This window comes from Actinia tenebrosa, unplaced genomic scaffold (genome assembly GCF_029948245.1).
Source record: "Actinia tenebrosa isolate PJP-AT-01 unplaced genomic scaffold, QUT_ActTen_1.0 PGA_scaffold16__25_contigs__length_10494907, whole genome shotgun sequence".
NCBI classification, from domain to species: Eukaryota; Metazoa; Cnidaria; class Anthozoa; order Actiniaria; family Actiniidae; genus Actinia; species Actinia tenebrosa.
Window position 1 is genome coordinate 5,820,415 of NW_028292576.1, and position 24,152 is coordinate 5,844,566.

The 24,152-nt window shown below is 37.1% G+C and overlaps 2 protein-coding genes across 2 annotated transcripts; one reads left to right on the forward strand and one right to left on the reverse strand.

Annotated features, from left to right (window-relative positions):
• Positions 1–60: 60 nt before the first annotated feature.
• On the reverse strand, positions 61–12,451 carry LOC116292794 (uncharacterized). Its single transcript, XM_089031161.1, has 10 exons — positions 12,340–12,451; positions 9,884–10,156; positions 9,035–9,433; positions 8,733–8,893; positions 7,832–7,985; positions 6,264–6,349; positions 4,854–5,109; positions 2,879–3,008; positions 1,858–1,909; positions 61–1,503 (listed from the first exon to the last, which is right to left on the reverse strand). The coding sequence occupies exons 1-10, from the start codon at positions 12,413–12,415 to the stop codon at positions 1,330–1,332; spliced, it is 1,761 nt and encodes a 586-aa protein (XP_088887287.1). The 5' UTR covers positions 12,416–12,451; the 3' UTR covers positions 61–1,329.
• A 597-nt stretch (positions 12,452–13,048) lies between these two features.
• On the forward strand, positions 13,049–22,397 carry LOC116292819 (uncharacterized). Its single transcript, XM_089031349.1, has 9 exons — positions 13,049–13,158; positions 14,901–15,275; positions 15,827–15,996; positions 16,860–17,040; positions 17,352–17,419; positions 17,788–18,031; positions 19,340–19,484; positions 19,840–19,888; positions 21,763–22,397. The coding sequence occupies exons 1-9, from the start codon at positions 13,092–13,094 to the stop codon at positions 21,838–21,840; spliced, it is 1,377 nt and encodes a 458-aa protein (XP_088887475.1). The 5' UTR covers positions 13,049–13,091; the 3' UTR covers positions 21,841–22,397.
• The last annotated feature ends 1,755 nt before the right edge of the window (positions 22,398–24,152 follow it).

Sequence of the window (24,152 nt, forward strand, 5' to 3'; positions counted from 1 at the left end):
TCGATGCCAAATTCGTGGTATTGTGTGACGAAAGATTGCGTTACGAATGTAGGCAGCCAATGATAACAACTTGCATTTTATTTATACTTTTTTGGTCCAAAACTTAAGAGAGAAAAAAACTATTTTTTGTTTACTTTAGTAAATGAAAGTAATTAATACTTTTTCTTCACTTTTCTTTTTTCCAAAGCAAACGTGTGTATACAGAGACGTGTCAAGATCCCTCTCGCTATGCCACAGGGAGCCCAATTAAAATAATATTTACAGATCATATATTCGGACGGGATTTTTGTTTCAACAAAAACCGAGCTTATAACCCATTCTTGCCCCAAAGCCTTGTAAGCTAAGGAGGCTCTGGGTACAAGAATGACTTATAATGGGAGGGCTTATACTCGAGGGCGGGGGTACTATAAAAGGAAGGTAAAACTATTACTTTTTTTTTTAAAGTTTGAAAATTGTGTTTTGAGTTTGATAAGAGGAGAAATAATTGCCTCTCTTATTTCCTCGTCAGTTTTTCTGGGTGTGACCTATAACGTTGTGGGACTTAGGGGCAGGATTTTATGGTGAATTATTTACGCTATATAATGTGGATATGAAGAAAGTATATATCTTTTTTTCGTTTACACCTAATAATTTATCTACTACGTGAAACAGTCTACTTGGTAGAACTAAAATTCTAAACCTTTTTGTGGGACTTAACTATTTTGAGAGGTAGAAGTGGTTCCATTCTGAGAATCACTTCCGGAAGTTATGACAACTATAGGTTCTTCAATCTTCTTTGATCAACGGTTAGGAAGAAGATAAGAGCCATGGTTGTTCCGTTTAACGTGCGTTTGGTTCATGTCCTTTCAAGACGCAATATTTTAAGAAACACATCCAATCCAGCTGATCCGAGAAAGCATGTCAGCCAATCAGAATCGAGAAAAATTGCAAAACTGAAGTGTCACTTTTTCTCTTGAAATTATGGATTTCCAGGCCACAAAATGAAAAAGAAAAAAGAAAACAAAAAAAACAAAAAAAGAAGGAAAAGAAAAAGAAAAAAAACAAAAAAAACAACAACAAAAAACAACAAAACCGTTGCTTTTGATAACAGCAACGCAATCTCTTTTGCATATTGATATTTCAAATGTTTATATCTCTGAAAAGAGAAGACCACATACAAAAATACTGCAACCATACTGCTGCACTGTTCACCTATACAAGTGATTTTGAAAATAATTTTTTCCCCTTGATATACACTTTAAAGGCACCTCAGTAATGCATTTCTTCGTCCATTTCCGGTGTTCGGCATTGTAACACTGCTAAAATTAAGGGGGCTGTCATCAAATCACGTCATATTTCGGTATTACACGTCAGGACACTAGAACTTCTGGACAAACACGTGGAGCTTAATATGAGTTCTTGAGGTCCATTTGCAAGGAATGCTGGATCATTCAGAGGCGAAATTTTTCCATATGCGCATGCGTAATCGCTGTCGATTGGCTTTGCCTGATATGAGAATTCACCCTGTGGCGAAAACAAAAAAAAAATCTTTTTTACATAAAAGTAAACTATTTGTGAGCTCATTGCCATCCATCAATTTCGTTTTAAGAGCTAAAACAGACAGTCAACAAGAATACTAGGATTGCTTCAGCGTGCAGCGTGAATAAACCTTTCAGAATAAATTTAAGCTGAGAAATAACTTGATAAATTTGGCGCCCATCCGCCTTCAATTTGAATGCGCTCGTGCGCCATATATTGGTCTTCGACCGGCACACAGAGAGCCCAAAACGAGAATCAAAGGTTTCCTATTCTTCACCTCAAATTTATATCATTACTAGTCTAACAGTAAAGTTAATGCATGAATGACATCATACTTACTGTAACTGTTAGGCGAATGCCTTCAAAAGGAACAATCCTTTGCAGGTTTAACCTAACAAAAGAAGATAGAGTGAAGGCATTAAACCCGTGAAATAAATACAGTGGAACCCCGTTAATAAGGACACCGTTGGGACGGACAAAACTGTCCTTATTAACGGGGTGTCCCTATTAACCGAGGTGTCAGAAAAACAGCTGAAAACACATTTTGAACCATTTATTTTTACTGTACTGTAACGTGTCCTTAATAACGAGGTGTCCTTATTAAGTGGGTGTCCTTAGAGCGGGGTTCCACTGTAAATAAATACTAGTCAACATGTAATAGTCAAATAGACACAAAAGAAAACAATGGAATTAGGGTCTACTAATGTGTATTAGCCTAATTTCACCGGTTTAATGACGTCACTCTAAAACCAAATCGTTATCTCTTGGCGGTGACTAGTAAATGGTCCCGTTAATACGGTCGCGTTTTCATTTGAAACCGTGTTCTTTGGTAATCAGTTACGCCTTGCGTTTACACGACATCGATATATGAAATCGGGATGTTTTGAAAACGCTGTCAAAAGTAGAGCGTTTTGAAAATGTTAGTTCAGTGTCGCCAGCGAAAAGGATTTTCTGAAAGTCCTGAGACGTTTGATCTCACTTCGAACTCCGTCTTGAAAAAGGGTGGGCTGAAAATTATGTAAAGACGTGCTACATAATAATAAAACGTAATAACAACCTTACATCACACACAAGCTACCAAAAACAAAAACAAAAAACTGCATAAATCGATCGTGGGGGTAATAATGGGGGTAGAAATTTTCGTCAGGTGTCGAGGACCGCGGGCTCGGTCCCTGAGGACCGGTCTGAGGCCTGTCACCTGTGCAGGCATTCAATTTAAAATTCGAAATAGGTCGTCCAAGAACTCCTCGAAGCTGAATTACCGAGGTACGCCAATGTTAGGTCTTCGAGACGCAGAAAACTGATGTCTTGATACACTACACACCGTTGGGTTCCCTGTGGTTCAATTCCATCCACTTACCTTGAACTGTGTTTCTTGAGAAATACACAGTAGCCTAGAGTGCCAATGACAATAGCTAAGATAATGATGACTACAACAATTGATATCATCCAAACATGCAACTTCGGGTAAACGTTTACGTAAAGTCGATCTAAGGAAGTAAGAAATATGATATAACTCAGTAATATTCACCTCAGAGGGAATAAATGTTTTGAATTTAACCCAAGCTAAAGAGTATTCTAGCATTGCAAGGAGGAGAAAAGCATCTAGAATTTAAAGTGGATTTTTGGATTTTCGGGATGAGAACTGGACAAACCTGAGAAAAACACACGAATATATGAGGAAACTCGATATTACGAACAAAATATCTATAGGTTGGGTCACAGGTAGCCCAAGCTTGGTTTCTGTGGTGTCCTGCTATAAGGAAATGTATGGAGATTCATCAAAAATTTCAATAAAATCATTGAAACGTGAAATAAAGCCTCGAAATTTTACCCGATTATTGAGAAATAGCACTTCTTTTGAACTGCGTGGTTATTTTTTGAATTTAGCCCGTTTTAAGATTTTTTCCCCCACCAGTAAGAAAAAAATCTTAAAATGGCTTAAATTCAAAAAATAACCACGCAGAGCGAAAGAAGTGCTATTTCTCAATGATCGGGTAAAATTTCGAGGCTTTATTTCACGTTTCAATGATTTTATTGAAATTTTTGATGAATCTCAATACATTTCCTTATAACAGGACACCACAGAAACCAAGTTTGGGCTACCTGTGGTTGGGTGTAATGTTTTTTCATTTCAGACAAACAAAACAAACATGCTGGTGTGAATGACGTCAGCGTTTTCAAAAGCCTCCGTTTTCTCTGGTCACACTGATTGCTGAGTTTCAATCAGCTGATAAAAGTCTTTGAATCTCATTATCTTCTTTACGATAGACCTCTGTTTTCAAAATGTCTCCACTCTAGTGATAACTGGGAGAGCCTGATACTCGGGTTACTCTGGAGAAGAATCCTGTTCCCAAGAGAATGACACGTGTTCTAAAATGGGAGAACATTACGCCTAACCAGGTGATCTCGTATTGACAGCCAATCATCGTACAGGAAGAAATTTGATAGGGCGGTCCAGCGAAAAAAGACATGACGACTTATATAATGAATCCCTGTGGGTCAAATGGTGTGTTGTGGTTTCAATTCTCTTATGAAATTATCGTGAAATGATAGGTCTTTGTTCGCCGATAAACAACTGAAACTAGGACCTCCTCATCGACTACAACAATTATCTGCGCGCGTTCCCCAAGATCACCTAGAAGCTAAAAATTAAGGTCTATTCCACTCAAATGTGATAATTAGCCAATCAATCAATCAATCAATCAATCAATCAATCAATCAATCAATCAATCAAATCAAATCAAATCCAAGATCCCAGATATGAGGGGCAAGTTCACTTCGACCATATGTCAACACATCCAGCTGATCTGAGAAGTATTGCTATCCAATCAGAGTCAAGAAAATTTGCAAAACTCAGGTGTCACTTTTCCTCTTGAAATTATAGGTTTCCAGCAGGAAACTGTACTGAAGGTAAATTTGATTAACTTATTAAAGGAGAGTAATCGCTAACGAAGCGACGCCGGCGCTGCTTGGCACGGATAGTGCAGCGGTAAATACTCAGAGCGTACGTACAGCTGATTCAAACCAGAAAGACCGTTGGTGGACGTGGTAAATATATTCATATCCTACGGCTGATTCAAACCAGAAAGACCATTGGATGGAAAGATAAGTGAACACTAATTAGTTACCATTTGCAAACAAACATATATCAATTCAATTAGAAATCTACGAATAACTGAAACAATCACACATATTCGAAACCCAATCCGTCTGTCCTGGCGCCCTTGAACCAATGTATGGAAAATCTTCACCTCAGTTTTGCAGTCACGTCATTTCTACGTCACTATTTCAGATCAACTGGCAGTATCTCCCTCGATCGTTATTTCACTTACCAGGTGTCGGTGCAGGTCCGTCCGATGACGTACATCGATTGGGTGATAAGCTGGCGTATTGCTTTGCCTTACTACAGCCCCCACCGGTACACACTTTTACAGTAAACTCGTAGCTTTTATTCATTCCTAATCCTGTAACAAGTAGTTGATGTAAACCAGCGGGAACATTTCTTGTGGCTCTTATCGAGGTTTTCGTTATTTGGTATTCTACGATATAATATCGTACTTTACCAAACAAGGTAGCTTTGTTAGGAACCTATTAATGGAATCAAAAGTTGTTCTAATAATTAGGCGTTTGAAAAACTATTTTTCTAAGGAAAGAGAGGGCATTAGTTTTATTTTTTTCAGGTGGATTTTAGCCAGTAGTTTTTGTGACCACGATTCTAATTTAACTTGCCACCTTAAATAAAATCAAGGACCCTTATCTTTTTCAAATTGTTATTATACCCTGTATTCAAAAGTTCATCTGCTGGTTCGTTTTGAGGATATATTAATTTTCATTGAGAGATTTAACCAGGACCATACTTTCAGACATCGAGTGCTGAACCGTCGTATGACTTACGGCTACGCTGGAGATTTCGACCCCAACACCGCTATCCCGGGAGGATTTATAAACTGATCAGAAAGCTCGGCAAAAGCCTAAAGGAGAGGTTAGTCGAGCCCTAGACTGTCTTACTATGACCAACAGACCTAGCATATGGCCTGTGTCACTGAGGACTTAGTATCCATGTTTCTCCCTTCCCATGTGGGACCGATGGGCTTTTTTAAAGGACACGCTGGATCTTTTAAACAACTATCGAAGACTGCGCCAACGCTTGAATATGATTATCAGTGACAGGTACTTGTGATAATGAGGCAACTTTTCTAGTAGTCTAGAGGGTCCTTGTTTTATTTATCCACTTTCTAATTGAAACCGCCACCCCTGTACCCCGGGACAGGGTGGGGAAACTATCATTCATGTAATGTTGGATTTAGCACTTTCCCGCGCCGGTTCTCGATCGGAAAAGATTTTGCTGTTAAAATTATAAAAGTTGTTGCAGTTAAACTTGTTAAGCTGTTGATCGAAGTACGTGTTTTAAAAATTTCCCGTATCCCAGGTCCCGCTGCGTTAATAGCGACCTTAAGCTTTTCAAAACCTACGACGCGACGTCAAACGGAAGTGTAAATGATTTTTTGGGGGGGTTCTGTTCATTGAATGATTTCATTCAAAACATTGTCAGTAAAGTTAACTCATCCACAGGGAAGACAGACTTCGAGGGCGCGAAACCTTAAAGTGAAGTTTTTTACACTTCCAGTTGACGTAGCCGTCGTAGATTTTGAAAAACGTAATGTCGCTATTCCCCGCCCTGTCCGCGGGGGTCGGTAGGGGGTTCCGTGTGGCTAGCTAGTGCATTATAAATATAGCCTTACCTTCCATGAGATGAGAGCTGTACCATTTGAGTCAGCGCACTCTGATTGCCATCTTATTGTCACTATTGTTGGGGCCTCCCTCGGAACTAGAAGATGACAATGAAATGATTCGTAATTTATATCGAAGGCGTTATTGGCTGAGGATGTGTTGACACAATAACACAGGGAGCCCAACAAAAGAAATCTACAGACCTTAAAATAACCCCTTTTATCATATTGTCCATATAAAATACCTATATTTCTCCTTTTCGAAAAACGGATATTTTCACATGTTATTTTTACATGTGAAAATATCGTTTCCATGTGTATTTAAGCTAATAGTTTATAAATCAAAACTTTTCATAATAATAAAAAGCTTATTAAGTTGATTTTATGGATAATTACATAATAAACAGAATATTACATATGGGCGCTTGGAGATACGAAAGTTATCTTTTCCTGTTGAAAATCTCTTTTCAACGCTCGAAGATAAATTTTGTATCTCCGCGCGCCCATGTAATATCCTCTATTTATTATATGACCGTGAATCTTAGAGCACTAGCAAATCGACACTAGCAAATCGAGCAATCTGATTGGATAGATCGCATCGCGGACTGGTCTAGATTCTCCGGTATTAACCGGTCCGATCGCATATTAATCTTACGGCGAAAACATTTTGTCCTTTTCAATGAAAAGTGGTCATATAATAAAACTCTTATCAACCGAGCTTGGTCGGTCTGTACGGGATAATCTTGACCTCGGTCAAGATTATCCCGTACAGACCTCCCGCTCGGTTAATAAGATCTAAATTTAATTCATTACATCATTGGAATCATAGCGGTAGAGTACTCTAACCTCTAGACTTGGGATCTCGGGTTCGATTCCTTCCTGGATTATCAACATCAAGAGCAGAGTTCCTTAGGTCTCTCCCTTGAATCAAGGGTTCTTCCGGATTCTACAGTTTTCCTCTCTTCTTAAATGCACCAGCTTCACATTCAATGCATACCGCTGTTTTGAAGACTACAGACTCATTTGCACAGGCTTAGCCTCGTTTATAAGTCAGTTATTCACAGATACCATTAAAAGTCTGTGGGATTTCAAAACATTGGTATTGTTCACAAAGCTGAACATTCTTTACATTAAAGTTGACATTTGTATAAATGATTTACTCTTAAGCGAGGCTAAGCTTGCGGAGATGAGTCTTCATTCTTTAAACACAGCGGTATTTACGGAATGAGAAAAGGGAATATTCTAACATGCTATTAAATTCCAATTCGATCTGTGTGAGTATAGCCGTATACACTGACTTAAATCAGCCCAGAGGTACGATTATTTCAGGGTTCGATCCCTCGTTCGATCTGTGAGTTAGCCGTGCCCTAAACTAGAACAGCCAAGATATTGTTTCAAAGTGCAAGGGAGTCTGGTAGTAGAGGTCAATGACGCCATCATGCAAACGTCCTATTGTTTTGTCTCCCAGAACAATTCCTCTAGGGACTCGGTGCAAGTAGTCTTCATAAGAGCAAATGAGAACAAATATTCAACAAATATTCCAGTTTTTCCCTAGGAAAAGATAATGCGTGTTTACCCACCTCCTTCCTTGGTTTGTACTGAAATAGATACACGTTCTCCAAAGTCTTCGAGATGCATGAAAAAAGAACAACTAGCAAAGACAGTGTAGTTTTTGTATTCGATGAGTTTGCTAATGGTGTGGTTCAAACCGGAAACGACTCTAACGTCAGATTTCTGAAAAAAAAGAAAAAAAAAAAAGACATAATGGAATTTATTTTAACTTATAAAAAACCCGCCAAATTCCCCTAATAGGAATTTAAAAGAATTTGGTACAGCCCCAAAGATTCATTATTTTTAATTCAGAAACTTAATGCATTTAGGCTCAGGTCAAACGTCGAACTTCACATAAACTTATTTCGAACAATTAAGTTCGGCTTATGTGACGTTTGACCCAAGCCTTACAGTCAACGCTCACGGACACCTCGCTATTGCGGACAGGAGCTCACACCAAGCGCCTTCTCCGGGTTCACAGATTTTCCTTCCCTCCCGCAAAACCTAACACGATAAATTCCAATTTCGACTATGGGTTTCCCCTACCCATCCAGTGGTTGTATCATGGGTTAAATTTGTGAGTTAGCCGCATGCCATGCAGAATTTGATCAGCCCAGTGGTTGTTTCAGGGTTCAATCTGTGAGTCACCCGTGCCCTGAATTTAATCAGCCCAGTGGTTATTTCAGGGTTCGATCTGCGAGTTAGCCGTGCCCTCACTTAGATCAGCCCAGAGGTTGTTTCAGGGTTCAATCTGTGAGTTAGCCGTGCCCTCACTTAGAACAACCCAGAGGTTGTTTTGAAAATTCAGGATAGGGATAAAATTAGGAATGATGATTGAGGAAATATCACATTTTTGAACGTACTCCAGAAATCAAAACAATAATTTTGGTTGTAACACTAGAAAGATAATATAACCTTTGTGGACATTACCACTATATGATCCCCACACGATGGTTCGCACTGAATCAAGTAATACGAGTTCCTATAAAATTGCGTGCTGTTTCTAAGGCACCATGGTAGGCCCCACGCTACAGTGAAGTTATTCCGTCCAATATTTATAGCCCTCAAGTCGGCGATCTTACCACATTTTTCTGAAAATAAAAAATAGAAAATCAATATTTAGAAAGTAAAAAAGAAAGAAAAAAAAAATCAATATTTAGAAAGTAAAAAAAGAAAGAAAGCAAGCAAGCAAGCAAGCAAGCAAGCAAGAAAACAATTACAAAAGGACTTACCAACCAATTTTGTCAATTTCGTTTGGCTAAATCTTGTCCCAAATGCATTTGTTGCTCTGACACTTGTACACAGTAGCTTACAATCTATCAGACTGTAGTCGTCATTGCAAATAGGAAAATCAGGAACCTTTTCCATGACAATCTGTACAACGTTTACTTCAAATGAATCATTTTTTGGTCCATAAATTATTCGTTTACTTTCTTCCACCACCTCAAAGTCATTGCCTACCCTCAAGCAGGGGTTCGTCGTGGAAATAGGAGATACGATGAGTTCAACGATGACTGGATAATGCGTCGACTTCGACGTAAGACTTGGGTATTGGTACGAGAAGATAACTACGGTAGGAGGATAGCCACAAATACGTTTCAATGTTGGAGGCGGGGGCTTCGCTGGTGGATCTGTTGGGAAAAGCAAATATGTAGAGATAAACTTCATATCTTCAAGCCAACGTGTAATTTTCTTTTTATTTGGGACTTTACAGTAAGATTTTCGAAATCTGTGACGGCGACGTCTACCGGAAGTGTGACACGGTGTGACAAGTGTACGGACACGGTGCAACATTGCGCGCAATATTGCATGCAATTGATGTTGCGAGCCATGACACACGACGTAATTTGTTGCACGCAACCTCGCTGAAGTAGAAAACTATCCTACTTTAGCAACACTGCATGTAATGTTGTGCGCAATGTTGCATGCAATTGATGTTGCGAGCCATGACACACGACGTAATTTGTTGCACGCAGCGTCGCTGAAGTAGAAAACTATCCTACTTTAGCAACACTGCCTGCAATGTTGCGCGCAATGTTGCACCGTATGTGCGTGCCTTTAAGGAACGATGAAAAACTTACCTCCAACGTTTACTGTGATATTTGTCTGTGCTACTACTAAACCAGTAGTTTGATTGACAGCTTGGCAATAGTAAACACTCTCATTTGAATAGTTTAATTTAGGAAATACCAAGCTAGTAAAACTTCCGTTACTTGTTGTGCTGTACACCTCGTTGTTCTTGGGACTTGTCCACTGCAACGTGATTAAGTCGTCGTTTCCTTTTTGGGTACAATCCAGAACCAACTCTGTGTTGACGGCAGCGTATACAGGAGAAGGTGGAGATGTCTTTAAAACTTCAAAAATAAAGTTATACTTGGTTTAATAATAAAATAATAACACTAAATTGATAACACTCGTTTTCTCACTGGATTCCAGATGAAGATGACTTCCGCTTAGGTTGTCGAAACGTCAGTCACCACCAACAACAGTCTTTCTCAAGACTACACTCACCCGGATGATCACATTTCACAACAAACTGTCAGTCACCACTAACAACAGTCTTTCTCAAGACTACACTCACCCGGATGATCACATTTCACAACAAACTGTCAGTCACCACCAACAACAGTCTTTCTCAAGACTACACTCACCCGGATGATCACATTTCACAACAAACTTCAACACCTGGGTTCAAACCATTTACTCTTATAATTACTCAATTAATTGTAAATAATATTCAAGGGATTGCCTGGAAAACCGCGGTGCGTAAGGAGAAAAAAACTTAATTAAAGTAGATAATATAAAGAAAGCTTAGACTTGCCCAAAGTCGATTTTTCTTGTTTACTACAGGAGTTTTTATAATCCGAGGGAAACGAGAATTTGACGCAGCAATAAAGATACACATAGAGCCGCGTAGCTGGCTACGCCTCTACTCCATATCTAGTTTCCATATTTTACGTTGTTCCATGAGTCGGGACAGTATGATAACCATGTGTAACTAAAACATTCTTCATACCTATTCATGATTGGAGTTCTAGTTGCTGCCATTCCCATGACTTAAATATAACTTAATTATTTCTACTCTGTGTCTGCGAGCTTCACATTGAAATTTGGTTTTTGGCTGCCGTCAATCAAAGGCCTAATCAGTCGGTAACTTCCATATTTTTGACTAGCGGCAGCGAAAAACCACGTGCAACTCGGTGCCACAGAGTTCGCATGTTTCTGAAAGTTGCCCTATTTCACTATGACGTCACTGCTCGTTTATGTGGGGGATAAAGTTGCCAAATCCAATAGAAAATTCAACAAAATTTGCTCCTAGCGAAACAGTTTAATCTAAAATGGCCTGGTTTTCAGATATAATATGTGTTTATGTACTAAAAAATATTCTAAGCGTTTGCTGGCTATTTTACTTCTCTTCGTGGATTGATACGGGTTTTAGAACAATTTTCGGTGAATTTGCGTTGATTTGAGCCCCTCCGACGACCATGATCCTTTGCGTTTAAACAATAGATTGTTTTGTTGTGACGTCATAGTGAAATAGGGCAATTGCAGGAATGGAATGGAATGGAATGGAATGGAATGGAATGGAATGGAATGGAATGGAATGGAACGAAACTCAATTTCGCGCGCCAAAACCCACTACCCCCGGCCCTCCCCATCATCACCTCTACTCTTGGACTCTCAACAAAAGCCATAGCCACCACTTGGACATTGTTCCGGTTTTTCAAAAAAGATGGTCCTGTTTTTTAATAATGTACTCGATGTGTAATAAATGTTTTTATGAGGGGGAGAATGGTTCTGAAGGTAAAAAGGGGTGCGGTAAACACCGGACCAACAGTATTGGTAGCTATTGCGCCTTTCTAATTGTAATATACAATGAGTTTTTGAAGAGTCTAGCTCCGCTCAATAATACGCATTAACTGCGTTATTTTTCAAAACATTTCTTTGTTATTTTTACTATCTAGTTATTCAGAAAATAGGAAATCAAAAGCACGCAAGGCCGGAGCTCACGTTACAAGTTTCTCATATTACCTGACCTCACGCTTTGAGAATAATAAGCATTTTCCCCCTAATATTTTAACGCTTTGAAATCGTATTTTAAGGTAAAATTTTCTTAGAAATCAGAAGCAGGGATAAACCTTGATTATCAAACTTGCATCTGTACCTATTTTTGCAGTTTTGGGTAAAAAAATCAACTAGAAAAAAGGGAAGATCAGTCAAAGCGTCTCAACCGGAACTTAATGCTAAAATTCCTGTTTAGAATGCAGTTATTTTCTTCGAATTATTCGAATTAAATAAGTCTAATTTATGTTAAGCCCATTTACTGAGTTTGTTTATGCTGTAATCTCAAACTGACTGCAATTTTGCTGGTTATTTATATTGCCAAAACTCCAGTAATTGTTCTTACGAACAACACGTTCTCAGTCGTCAGGGCCGCGTTCAGTGGCACAGGCTCCGTCATCCCGTACGAGCATTTTCAAGAAAAACCGACAAATATACGCAAAATATTTATCGAACGACACTTGTGCAAACTTACCTAGGTTTAGTGCAGAATTGAGACATAATTGATAATAAATTAATACGAATAATAGAGGAATTCCTTTTAGATCCATCGGAGAAATTAAAACGGCTAAGATATCGGTGAATGTCACGCCATGACACGCATTACTTAAGAGATTGAATGAAAGCTATTCATTTACAACACATGTGATAACAATAACATGTCATAACCTATAAATAATTACTTAGCCAAACCGATATAGTTACATTAAATTTATATCAGCAAAAAAGGGTTTTTAAACAAAATTAGTCCGATAGGAAACCCAGCACAAGGATACTTATTTCTTTCTTCAAGAGCAGCATTAAAAAGAAATTGAAAGTTTTGAGAAAATAAGCTCGCAAAAAATGAAAGGATTATGGGGATATTTTTAACTCAACCGAACGGAAAGTGAAAGAACAGGAATTAGAATTTCGACAACATGACTCACGAGGCAGTAAATGTAAAAATATTTTTTTTACAGCAATGCGTAGAAGAAAACGTGCTTTGAAAATACAAAAATCATCAGAGAAAAATCGAAAATTAGAAGATCGAAAAATCGAGACATAATTGATTAAAAAGCTAACAACTCATTAGATTTTACGGAAGAATAGTAATTGGGTAGCCTGTGTAAAGTAGTAAAATTCCTCTCTGGGGAGTAGAGGGGGAAGGTAGCTAGACCCCTACTGTGCAAGGGAGGGAGGGGTCGTGTAAGCTTAAATAGTACCCCGGGCAAGAATAACGATGTCAAGATGAAGTATGTGGACTCGATAAATCTGTTATTATTAATAGCAATCTTTTATTCTACATCAGCAAACAGTAAGTAAAGACTCATTAATACTATAATGTGCAATTCTTAGTTAAAATTTAAGCTTAAAAGCTGGAATTTGAACAGTCAACAAGAAAGCCAAACACCTTTGGTGACAAATATGCCAAACTTTTTCCTCTTTCAAATTCCTTTTCTTCAACTTAAAAACCCTTCGTTGCTTTCCTTAGGTTTATTTATTCTTAAAAAATACTTGTTAAACTTTTGTGTAGGTTAAATAGTAATAAAGGAGGCTTTGACCTCGGTTTTGAAACTCGATACGATGTTTTTGGAGTTTGTGGTATTTTGGTTCGCGTTTCCTGTTGGATTTAGTAATAACAATTTTATGGAGAAAAAAGCTAACTCTAACTGCTAAATGTTATGCAATGTTATTTCCCCAAGTTCGATAGAGATATTTTTGGTTCAAAAGTAAGTTTAATAATTAATATACCCTAGTCATAAGCTTCATTTATATGTTATGTTTATAATAGATATTTTAGCTCGTACATTATATCATTCCAAGCATAATTCTAGGGAAATTAAATTTGCTGTGTCAGTGATAAATATAATATATTAGTAATAAAACTAATAAGATAAATAGATAAATGTGCAAATGAATCTTTTTCTCTTTCAGTGATATTACTGAAACCGTTAGCTTTGTCTGTTTATAAATCGTCTTTTAAACACAATTCTGACACATGTATGCATTAATTATTTGATCCTTATCTATCTCTAACGTATGCATAATTTATAATTTTAATCAACTGGTCTCTCTCTATTATTTATACATAATAACCCGATTCAGTAGCACCTGGACCTTAATTTGAAGTTTCTTAACATTATTTTGAATGCAAGAGTGATGGAAGGAAAAATCATTCCTTTTTTTAATGAAAGTTATGGCAATTCTTTTAAATCAATTATCTCCACATTAAAAATTTTGAGAAGGGTCTGTTTGGTTTTGAAATCACTGCAATTATGCTTACTTAAAGACTATGTTGATGACTCTTAAAACTCCAGTGCATGCAGCAGGCTGAGCCTCAAATCGAGGGGTCCCCTCAACTGACCACATTGGTTTATAAGTACATTATAAAAAAATTATAAGGATAACTGTCATCTGCTGTCATGGGTTCAATTCCAGGTATTAACCCATCAAGTATATGTGCAGAGTTGATTTTTAGTTTTTGGTTGCTTTATATTTATCTGGGAACTCTCCATTTATGTTACCTCCTAACGAACAAACAAGCAATTATACCAACCAACAAACCAACCAACCAACAAACAAACCAACAAACAAACAAACAAACAAACCAACAAAGCAAGAAAACAACAAACCAACAATCCAACAAAACAACAAACCAACCAACAAACCAAAAAAAAAAAACAAAAAAAAAAAACATTAAGTTAACACTGAAAGAATTTAAGAGCTGTTTTAAAGATAGACTTATTTATAATTATAATTTAGCAACCTAGTTTTAATTTTATATTTATTTATTGTAATTTTTATTGTATATACTTTTTCCCTCTTATTTCTCATATATCATAGAGTGCAGACAATATAACCGTGAAACTTTAGTAATACTAAATAGCACAATTTCATGCAAATTCCATTGTTTTCTATTGTTTAATTAGCACTATTTTGTACTATTTACAAATTACTGTTTCACAGATTAATTGTTTGCACTCTATTAAAGACTAGTATTATTTTTATATTTGTTAAAGAGCAAAAACTACTTTTCATTTCTTTTATTTATGACAGGTACTTGCTCATTTGATAACAAAATAACACCCAATGTGATAGCATTTGGAAGACCAATTGGATCAATAAAGGTAACATGGCCTTCAGTAAATTCTTCTGGACGACCAGTCTCATACAAAGTATACTACAACAAGACCTCCATGATGAACCATTGTCAATATCCCACCACTGATGCATTCTATACTGCAAAACACTGTAGTCAGAACTCTACACGGAAAGGAATTCATCATGAGTGTGATTTGACTGAGGATTACAAGATGCTTAACATGGATATGAGAACAGACAGCCTGTGCATCCTGATAAGCATTAATTCAGCATCGTCAAATGAAACTTGTTACAGTTTTTTCAAGGAGTATGATTCATATTCGACGGAACGTAAGTTTTTTTAATTAATATTCTTTTCATGATTACGATATTATTTTTTATAGTAATTTTTAAAAAAATTAAATTTTGGTGGCCCGTTAGTTTGAAATAGCCTTTTTAGCTTGATATGCAAATTGCCCATTCCAGATCACGTGACTTTCCCTTGAGAATTGTTCTTTTATGGCGAACATGTTAACCTAAAATATTCTACACATGAATTTGAACCATTTCCCAAGAATAACATCACATGGTCTGAATTGTGCACAACAATCAAACAACGATCAATAAGCTAAAAAGGTCTATCCTGGCTTTAAGAGGGATGGGGTCACATAACCTATTAGTAATAATAATAATAATAATAATAATAATAATAATAATAATAATAATAAATCCTTTATTCAAGGAGAGTGGCACTAAATAGCAAAAAACTATGCTTAATAAACCTGTGGCCCGCGCTAAAACTGCCAAGAGATTAGGGAAAGTATCCGTTGTATTGTTTCTCCATGCTATTATTGCTACATGTATATCTTGCACTAAGATGTGTTGTCTTCTCATTATTTTAGCTATCTGTCCTGCCCCAGAGGATCTTCAGGTGCATTCAAGTAAGACAGGAAAGTTAACAGTAAATTGGAATGTGTCACCTAAATTTGTTGGTGATGCCACCTTAAAAGAAATGTCATTTATTATACATGCTAAACCAGTAGGAAAATCAACTATGTGTACAGCAATAGAGGTATGCAGTAGAAAAAAAAAAATTATTATATAAGTTAATAGAGCGCATGCAGTAAAACCATGAAATAAAAACAAAAAGTTGATACTGACAAATAGTATCTATTTAGTGACTAAATAGTTGCTAGCACTCAACCAGAACATTTATTAAGCAAAAGACACAAATGGTCTCTTGTGTATTTGTCTTTGTATAATGAATGTTCTGGTTGAGTGATAGCAGCTATTAGTCACTAAATAGATACTATTTGTCAGTATCAACTTTCATAATAATTTGTCTTATCAACCATAGATTTAATACATATGTTCCGAGCTTTCAGCCTACTCGGCTATCCTCAGGGAAATGAAAAACGTTACATATTGACAAAGAAAAACGCGATCAAACCATGGCATATGTGCGCGCGCATTAAATTAAACAAATTCGTGTGCGCTTAGGAAAAAATAAATAAAACAAATTAATTAATTAAAATAAATAAATAAATAGATGAATAAAAAAATAATAAATAGATAAATATATGAATAATAACAAAAATAATAAAATAAATAAATAAATAAAATAAGATAAAATGAAAAATAAAATAAAACAAGCGACAAACAATCATTGCAAGCTCAGCATTCATCTTGCTTTAATGCAAAGGCACGGCTACCTTTCAAGATGGCACAGGGAACTGTGAAGGGCGCTATTGCGTTGTTATTGCACTTGACATTGTACGGGCTGATCAAAATCTGGTTTTTATTAAAAGCTAAGTCTCTTTGATCTTAGAAATTAAATGATTCCTTACTGCATCCAATATTGTGTCCACTAGTCAACCAACTAAGCTGCAAAGCATTTAAAAATTTTTATCACTTTTTTAAATGTTTTATTTTCAGACAAAGAAACTTAGTGCTCTAGCTTATGACTTCTCCCATAAAAACAATACTCATATTATTGGTGGCTTGGGGCCATGCTGTCCTTACATGGTCACTATATGTTGTGCGTTCAGTCCCATGTATACTGTATGTGATCCTCGTCATGTTTCAGATCCATTTTATGTCACTACAGCTGAGCAAGGTATTAAAATATATTAAAATGTTGATTCAGAATTAATTTTACAATGCGACCGGTCCACCTTATTAGCCTGCGTAGCGGCCCAAATGGGGAGGGGAGGGGAGGGGAGGGGAGGGGGGAAGGGGTGGGGGGCCTGTGGAGGAGGGGATGGCAGTGAGAACCAATCAAATAAATGCTTCTAATGTGTTTAAGCTTCAGCCTCCATGCTTCTTCTAACCCTTTGTAAAATAAGGCAGTACATTCCACCCTTGATTATTTAGGACTATTAATATATAAATTTGTAATTTAAATGTTTGATTGTGTTGTGACTGCAGAACCTACAAGGGCACCTCAAGTGGAGAGTCATGCTATACAACATGGAAACCTGTTGGTTAAATGGAAGGTTAATAGTGAAGAATTAATATGTGACCCTGATAGAGGTTTTTCATGTCATGTTAGATGACGGCAGCCATGTTAGACATCGTTTTACATAAGAAAGAATTCAATTCTCAAAAGCAAAGTTTTTTTATATTCTGCCATCTATAACCTGTTTTGTTTTTGTTTACGAATGCTGTTGTGATAAAAATGAGGCTTACTTGAAAAAAAAAAAAAAAAACACTATGCAATTCTTAAAAATGAAATTCTAAATAACTTGCTGCATCTACAAGTTGCCCTTTTGGAAGCTGTATTATAGGCATGGCCGGCACCTGATGGTGCTAATTCATATTTTTTATAGTCCCTTCCAATTTTTTTCCTGTATTTTTTAACTAGATTCCTTCAAACAATGTGTGTACTGACAAGATCACAGCATATGAAATTCATTACTGGGAAAAACAGAATGACAACTGTTCAAGCATAAAAAGTGGCTCCATCAAAAAATATATTACCAATAGATCAAGTGATAGAGAGGCGAACATAACTGACTTATCATCCTTATTAGTAGCACACTGCTTTTGTATTAGAATGTGCAATCATCCTGGCTGTGGCCCTTGGAGTATGGTGTACTCAGTGGAAGGTAAGACCTATTGACTATTAATTGTCTTTGTTTTCATGAGGGTAGGTAGCACTTAACAGCCAGGCCCTACTTGTACGAAGCCTGGAAAGCGCTATCCAATGGATAAATCTTATCCAGTGGATAAATTTATTGGATAACAGCATCAACTTATCCACTGGATAAGGTTTTATCCGCTGGATAGGGCTATCCAGGCTTCGTACAACCAGGCGCAGTAGCATAGAGTTTCTCACCATTGCATTGTTGCCTCTCCCCCCCCCCCCCCCCCCCCCCCCTCCCTCCCAGCTACGCCCCTGATTTGGATAGACCATAATTTTTAAATTCATAAAAAAATACTGTGTTTCTTGATTACTATTTACTCAGGGTAATTAGGCTCATTTCAGTCAGCAAGATTAATTTTCAAATACCAACAGTAAAGTAATGAATGCACAGCTTTATAACAATACAATCTCTCTATAATTCCACTGAGTTTCACTGGAACACAATGAATTTTCTACACAAAATCATGACTAACCCTGAGCAACAGAGAACTCAAAACTGGAGCATTGCCTCTCAATTTCACTTTGACACCATCTAAAATATGCAAGGAACACTTCTCTTAAGGTTAGCATGAAGCAAACGACAAGAAATAGCACCACCTGTACCCCCAGGGGTGTTAGTCTATCACATGTTATTACGACCCCTTTACCCTGAATTTTTCAGGAAAAATGACAATTCAAGAGGAAGGAAGGACTTTCATAAAACATTTCAAAGTGCTACTATGACGAAAATCACTCAAACTTGGATTCAGCTGAAACTTCCTAAGAATACTCTTTAAAGGTCCAATAATCACTGTATGAAGTGTTTTCTCGATATTGAGGACGAAACTATGATATTTTTACGATTATATTTTGGAGTCTGTGACGTCATACACTCAACATTGAACATCGCTCCATACATTTCTTTGTAGTTTATGATCAAAATATCAGTAGTAAAGGGAGAAAGAAATACCCAAACACCCCAAAATATAAATTACAGTCACAAGTAATGTGAAATAAGCACATTAGCCACCCTTTGGGCTTCATAGGAATAAAATAAATTAAGGATTTATATACAAAGAAATGTATGGAGCGATGTTCGATGTTGAGTGTATGACGTCACAGAGTCCAAAAAATAATTGTAAAAATATCATACTTTTGTCCTGAATATCGAGAAAACACTTCATACAGTGATTATTGAACCTTTAAAGAGTATTTTTAGGAAGTTTCAGCTGAATCCAAGTTTGAGCGATTTTCATCATAGCAGCACTTTAACATTTTTTTTCCTTTTAAGAATCAGAATACACACTGATAACTGCAAAGACAAGAGCTTCAAAAAAGGGCGTGCCTACAGAGACAGTTACGATAGCTATAACAGCTGCAAGCCTTGCTGTAATAATTATGATCTTGATTTTAGTTTTGGTTGCCGTAAGGAGAAGGCAAGTGTACTACTTCTTATTAAATAAATGCTGGTTTCTTAATTCCATCTATTTTTTGTGAATATTGTCATTTCATCTCCTATACCCACACAGCTGAGTGTTGTGTACATAGGATATTGAATGTAGTGGTAGTGCATGTGGAGGGAACCTCACGGAAGAGCCCCATATGGGGAGTGGTGATTGTAAAATATAATTATTATTACTATTATTATTTTTATTATTACTATTATTATTATTATTATTACTATTATTATTATTATTATTATTATTACTATCATTATTATTATTATTATATTGAAAAAAAAGCTTTTTTCTGATTTATCGATAATGTTATAATGATGTTATTTTCTATTAGAAATAGAGCTGATGCGCCAAGACGCCTCGAAGAAGTAGTGGGTGATTTGGTAAGATTCATACTGTCTTGGCAACACAGCACCTTCTTGTCTTACATCAATTTTGATTGATTTTGCCCACAAACTTGACAATTTTACCAATGCACTATCAACACCCTATGCTGATAATCTACCAACACCATACTAATACCCTACCAATACCTAATGATACCCTACAGATACCCTACCAACACCTTATCAATACCCAATACCAATTGCCTACCCCACTGATACCTAATGATACCCTACAGATACCCTACCAACACTTATCAATACCCTATGCTAATTATCTACCAACACTATAGCAACACCCTACCGATACCTGATGATACCCTACAGATACCCTACCAACACCTTATCAATACCCAATACCAATTATTGCCTTCCTCACTGAAAAGACAAGTGGGTTAAGAACACCCAGCCTGAATTTGGGCGTTTTAAGTACCATGTAAATAAGAACACAATCAGCCTGAAACATTTAAAAATGTTCTTAAAAAACAAAAATCACTATTAAATGCCTCCCCATCAGTACTCATGTATACACTGATGGGGGGGGGGGGGGGGGGAGAGTTTAGATTACAGTGTTACCAGTAGCAGACTCCAAGCCTGACCTAACAATAATTTGTTTTTCTACTGTTTTGACACAGTTATTATTTTAGTCAAGATTTTTTAATAACATTTTTGAACTTACTCATTGATATTGACATCTACATGCATTGGTAGTCTACGGCTATATATAGTAATACTGTATATATTTTAGAAACATTTATTTTAAGAACACCTTAAGAACACCTTCAGGCTGATTTTCAGTAAATACCCATTGAATAAGAACAAAATCAGCCTCAACTCCAAAAATGGATGTTCTTTTATGCTGGTTTTTACTGTACCTAATAATACCCTACCAACACCCTATCAATACCCAATACCGATTGTCTACCTCACTGATACCTAATGATACCCTACAGATACCATATCGATACCCTACGGACACCCTATCAATACCCAATACCGATTGTCTACCTCACTGATACCTAATGATACCCTACAGATACCATATCGATACCCTACCGACACCCTATCAATACCCAATACCGATTGTCTACCTCACTGATACCTAATGATACCCTACAGATACCATATCGATACCCTACCGACACCCTATCAATACCCAATACTGATACCCAATACCCAATACAGATACCATATCGATACCCTACCGACACCCTATCAATACCCAATACTGATTGTTTACCTCACTGATACCCAGTGATACCCTATCAATACCCCTCCAACAGCCTATTGATACCCTATAACGGCACCATATTGACACCCTATCAATACCTTTACACTGACTCCTTGTTGATGCCTTATGAATATAGTCGCCCAGATTTCTGTTATCTAATATTTATTATAAAATAACTGTTATGAATGTCGCGTTCTGATTGGTTTGGAGCGCGTGCTTTATGAGAGCACATTGCACGCGCGCGCACTTTCCGTTGCTTCATTCCTATCTATTATTGTAATTTGTATTTTATAAAAGAAATAAAAAACTTGCTTGCTGTGCTGTGTGGAGTCATAAAGCACTTGGGGATTGGCAGAACACTCGAGAAGTGTCCAGAAGCACTCCGCTACGCGTCGTGCTTCTCCTAACACTACTCTCGTGTTCTGCCAACCCCCGCGTGCTTTATGACAGCACACAGCACGCGCGCGCGTTTTCTATTTCTTCATGAAATTGGGCTGATCCTCGCAGTATACGAAGCAACTTATGCAGCTGCAAATTGAAAGACTGAGTCTTGAACGGGATTTGAACCCGTGCCCTGGGGGTTCCGTTGCCATTCTCTAAGCACTGAGCTACTGATAATTATGATAATTATGTCCCATTTTAGGAAACAGCATCAGACATACTCGACTCTTCGCAATCAACAACTGAGATGGAACAATTAAGTGATTATGCCACAGCATAGATTAGGGATTATGACAGGTTAGAGATGCTGTGACATTACACCACAATTATTTTTGTATTTATAATCATCATTCATTGATACTTATCCACTTCGTTAATATCAGCGCTAGGCTAGGTTTGGTAGATTAAGGCCCCGTCCACACGTATCCGCAAATTTTTTTTTACGGATACGGGTTGCGTCCACATGTGTCCGCAAATTTTTGTATCCGTACACAAAAAACGGATACGTGTGGACGGTGAAAACGATTCGAATACGCTGCGTGTGGACGCAAACATTTTCGTATCCGCAAAAAATAACTTGCGGATACAAAAATTTCCGGATACGTGTGGACGAGGCCTAATATTTAGTTTGAAAAATTCAGGGGAGGCACATTGTAGGTAGGTTTGTATTTAACAATTATTCGTTGAAGGTGAAGTGATTATCGGGGAATAATAACCGAAAAGAAGTTGAGGTTATTATTCCCGATATTCACTGAGCAAGAGGTGTATAATTGTTTTAGTATAACTACACAGGTGATTCTTTCAAAAAAAAAAAAAAAAAAAAAAAAGAAGATAAAAGACACATTTAAAATTATTAAACAGCTGGAGGTGATTATCGTGTGATAACCTGAGTTTCTCGACCAATCAGCGCGCGAGATTTTCAATAATCACCTGTGTATTTATACTAAAGCAATGTTATTTTAACAGAACCATAATGATAAATATTTATTATTTATTATCACAATAATAATAATAATGATAATGATACCAATGTTATGTTATCACTTCATAGCTAGGTAGAGCGTTGTATAGTAATATTAATGCACCAGCATAACGATAATTATTTCATATTTATTATCGCTATCACTAGATAGTATGCACATCGTTAATTTTATTTTAGAGTAGGAGTACGCTGTATACATAGCCTGTAAACAGCAGCTTCTCACCCCTCCGCCAGTAGGGATTCGATACATATTACAGTAGTAGGCCCGTAGGGGTGGAAAGGGGCCTCTGACTAAACAAAATTGTAAAATTGTTCTCGGGTTCAAATGGTCAAAACATCAAAACTAAGACAGAGGAGTATTCTGGGTAGTCAATTTTCTTGCCATTTGGAGAGTGTTTGCAGGCAGACACATGCACGAAGAGAGACAAAATGCTTTGTTTGCTAATTTGAACCTGTGTTCAATAGCTGCAAAAGTGCATAATATTAGCTCCATTAACTGTTTACCCAGAACCCTCTTTGGTTTAAGCTTCTATAATTTATCCTTTTTGAACCCACTTTACGATTTTTGAATTTGGTTTAGATGTTAGATTCCAGCTGGAATGTTCTGAGGGAGGTGGGGGGGGGGGGGGGGGGGGGGTGGGGGGTACGGCAGATTTCCTTATCCACAGTGGTATAACACCATATATGAATCTTCCTGGTATTTATTATCATTGTCACTCCACTAGAAAGCAGGTTCCATCTTTACATGAAAGGATAAATTGCGTGTGTGTGTGTGTGTGTGTGTGTGTGTGTGTGTGTGTGTGTGTGTGTGTGTGTGTGTGTGTGTGTGTGTGTGGAGGTGGTGGTGGGGGGGGGGGGGGGGGGGTGGAGAGGATCTTTTTTCCCGATTTCTTTGGGTCGTTCGACGTTCAAAGTTCTCTACGACTACCTTTTTAAAATAATTATGTCTCAAAAAGATGGTTGCACTACGTAGTTCGTATTCTATAAAAAAAAGTATATTAATATTAATGAGACAACAAAAAAAGGTATACAGTTCAGTGCACAGTTATGTAATATTTATCCTTGACTTATTTTAGATAGGAAAATGGGGGAATTTTTTGTGTTAAGCACTTTTCCCACTTTTCGCACGTAAATTTTAAAAATTGCTTCGTTTTCATTAGTATTTAAAAGGGTTTAGGTTGCTTTAAATTAATAGGTACTAGATGTCCGAAAAGACTACCATGCAGACCACTGTTTAAATATATGTACAGCTATTTTTTTAAAAAGTTAGTGAAATTATTGTTTCTTTGCACGTTGCATGCCAAAACCGAATTGCATTATGGGTGATGTGAATACCATTTTCTTCTATGCTGATATTATTTGCATATATATGCGGAATATAATACATTCCAAGCTCAGGTAGCAACATAAAACATGCAACAACATCAGCATTCAGCAATGCAACATGCAGAAATGCAAATGCAGAAATGCAACATTCAGCAATGCAACATTCAGCAATGCAACATGCAGCAATGCAACATGCAGCAATGCAACATTCAGCAATGCAACATGCAGCAATGCAACATGCAGCAATGCAACATGCAGCAATGCAGCAATGCAGCATGCAGCAA

Bases quoted from the DNA above. Each gene is read 5' to 3' on its own strand.
- LOC116292794 (XM_089031161.1), bottom strand. From the start codon at position 12,415: ATGGATCTAAAAGGAATTCCTCTATTATTCGTATTAATTTATTATCAA. The intron at 8,894-9,034 runs GTAAGTCCTTTT...TTTTATTTTCAG, and splicing joins GAAATTGACAAAATTGGTTG to AAAAATGTGGTAAGATCGCC. The intron at 1,910-2,878 runs GTAAGTGGATGG...TTCTTTTGTTAG, and splicing joins CTCAAGAAACACAGTTCAAG to GTTAAACCTGCAAAGGATTG.
- LOC116292819 (XM_089031349.1), top strand. From the start codon at position 13,092: ATGAAGTATGTGGACTCGATAAATCTGTTATTATTAATAGCAATCTTT. The intron at 15,276-15,826 runs GTAAGTTTTTTT...TCATTATTTTAG, and splicing joins TGATTCATATTCGACGGAAC to CTATCTGTCCTGCCCCAGAG. The intron at 18,032-19,339 runs GTAAGACCTATT...TTTCCTTTTAAG, and splicing joins TATGGTGTACTCAGTGGAAG to AATCAGAATACACACTGATA.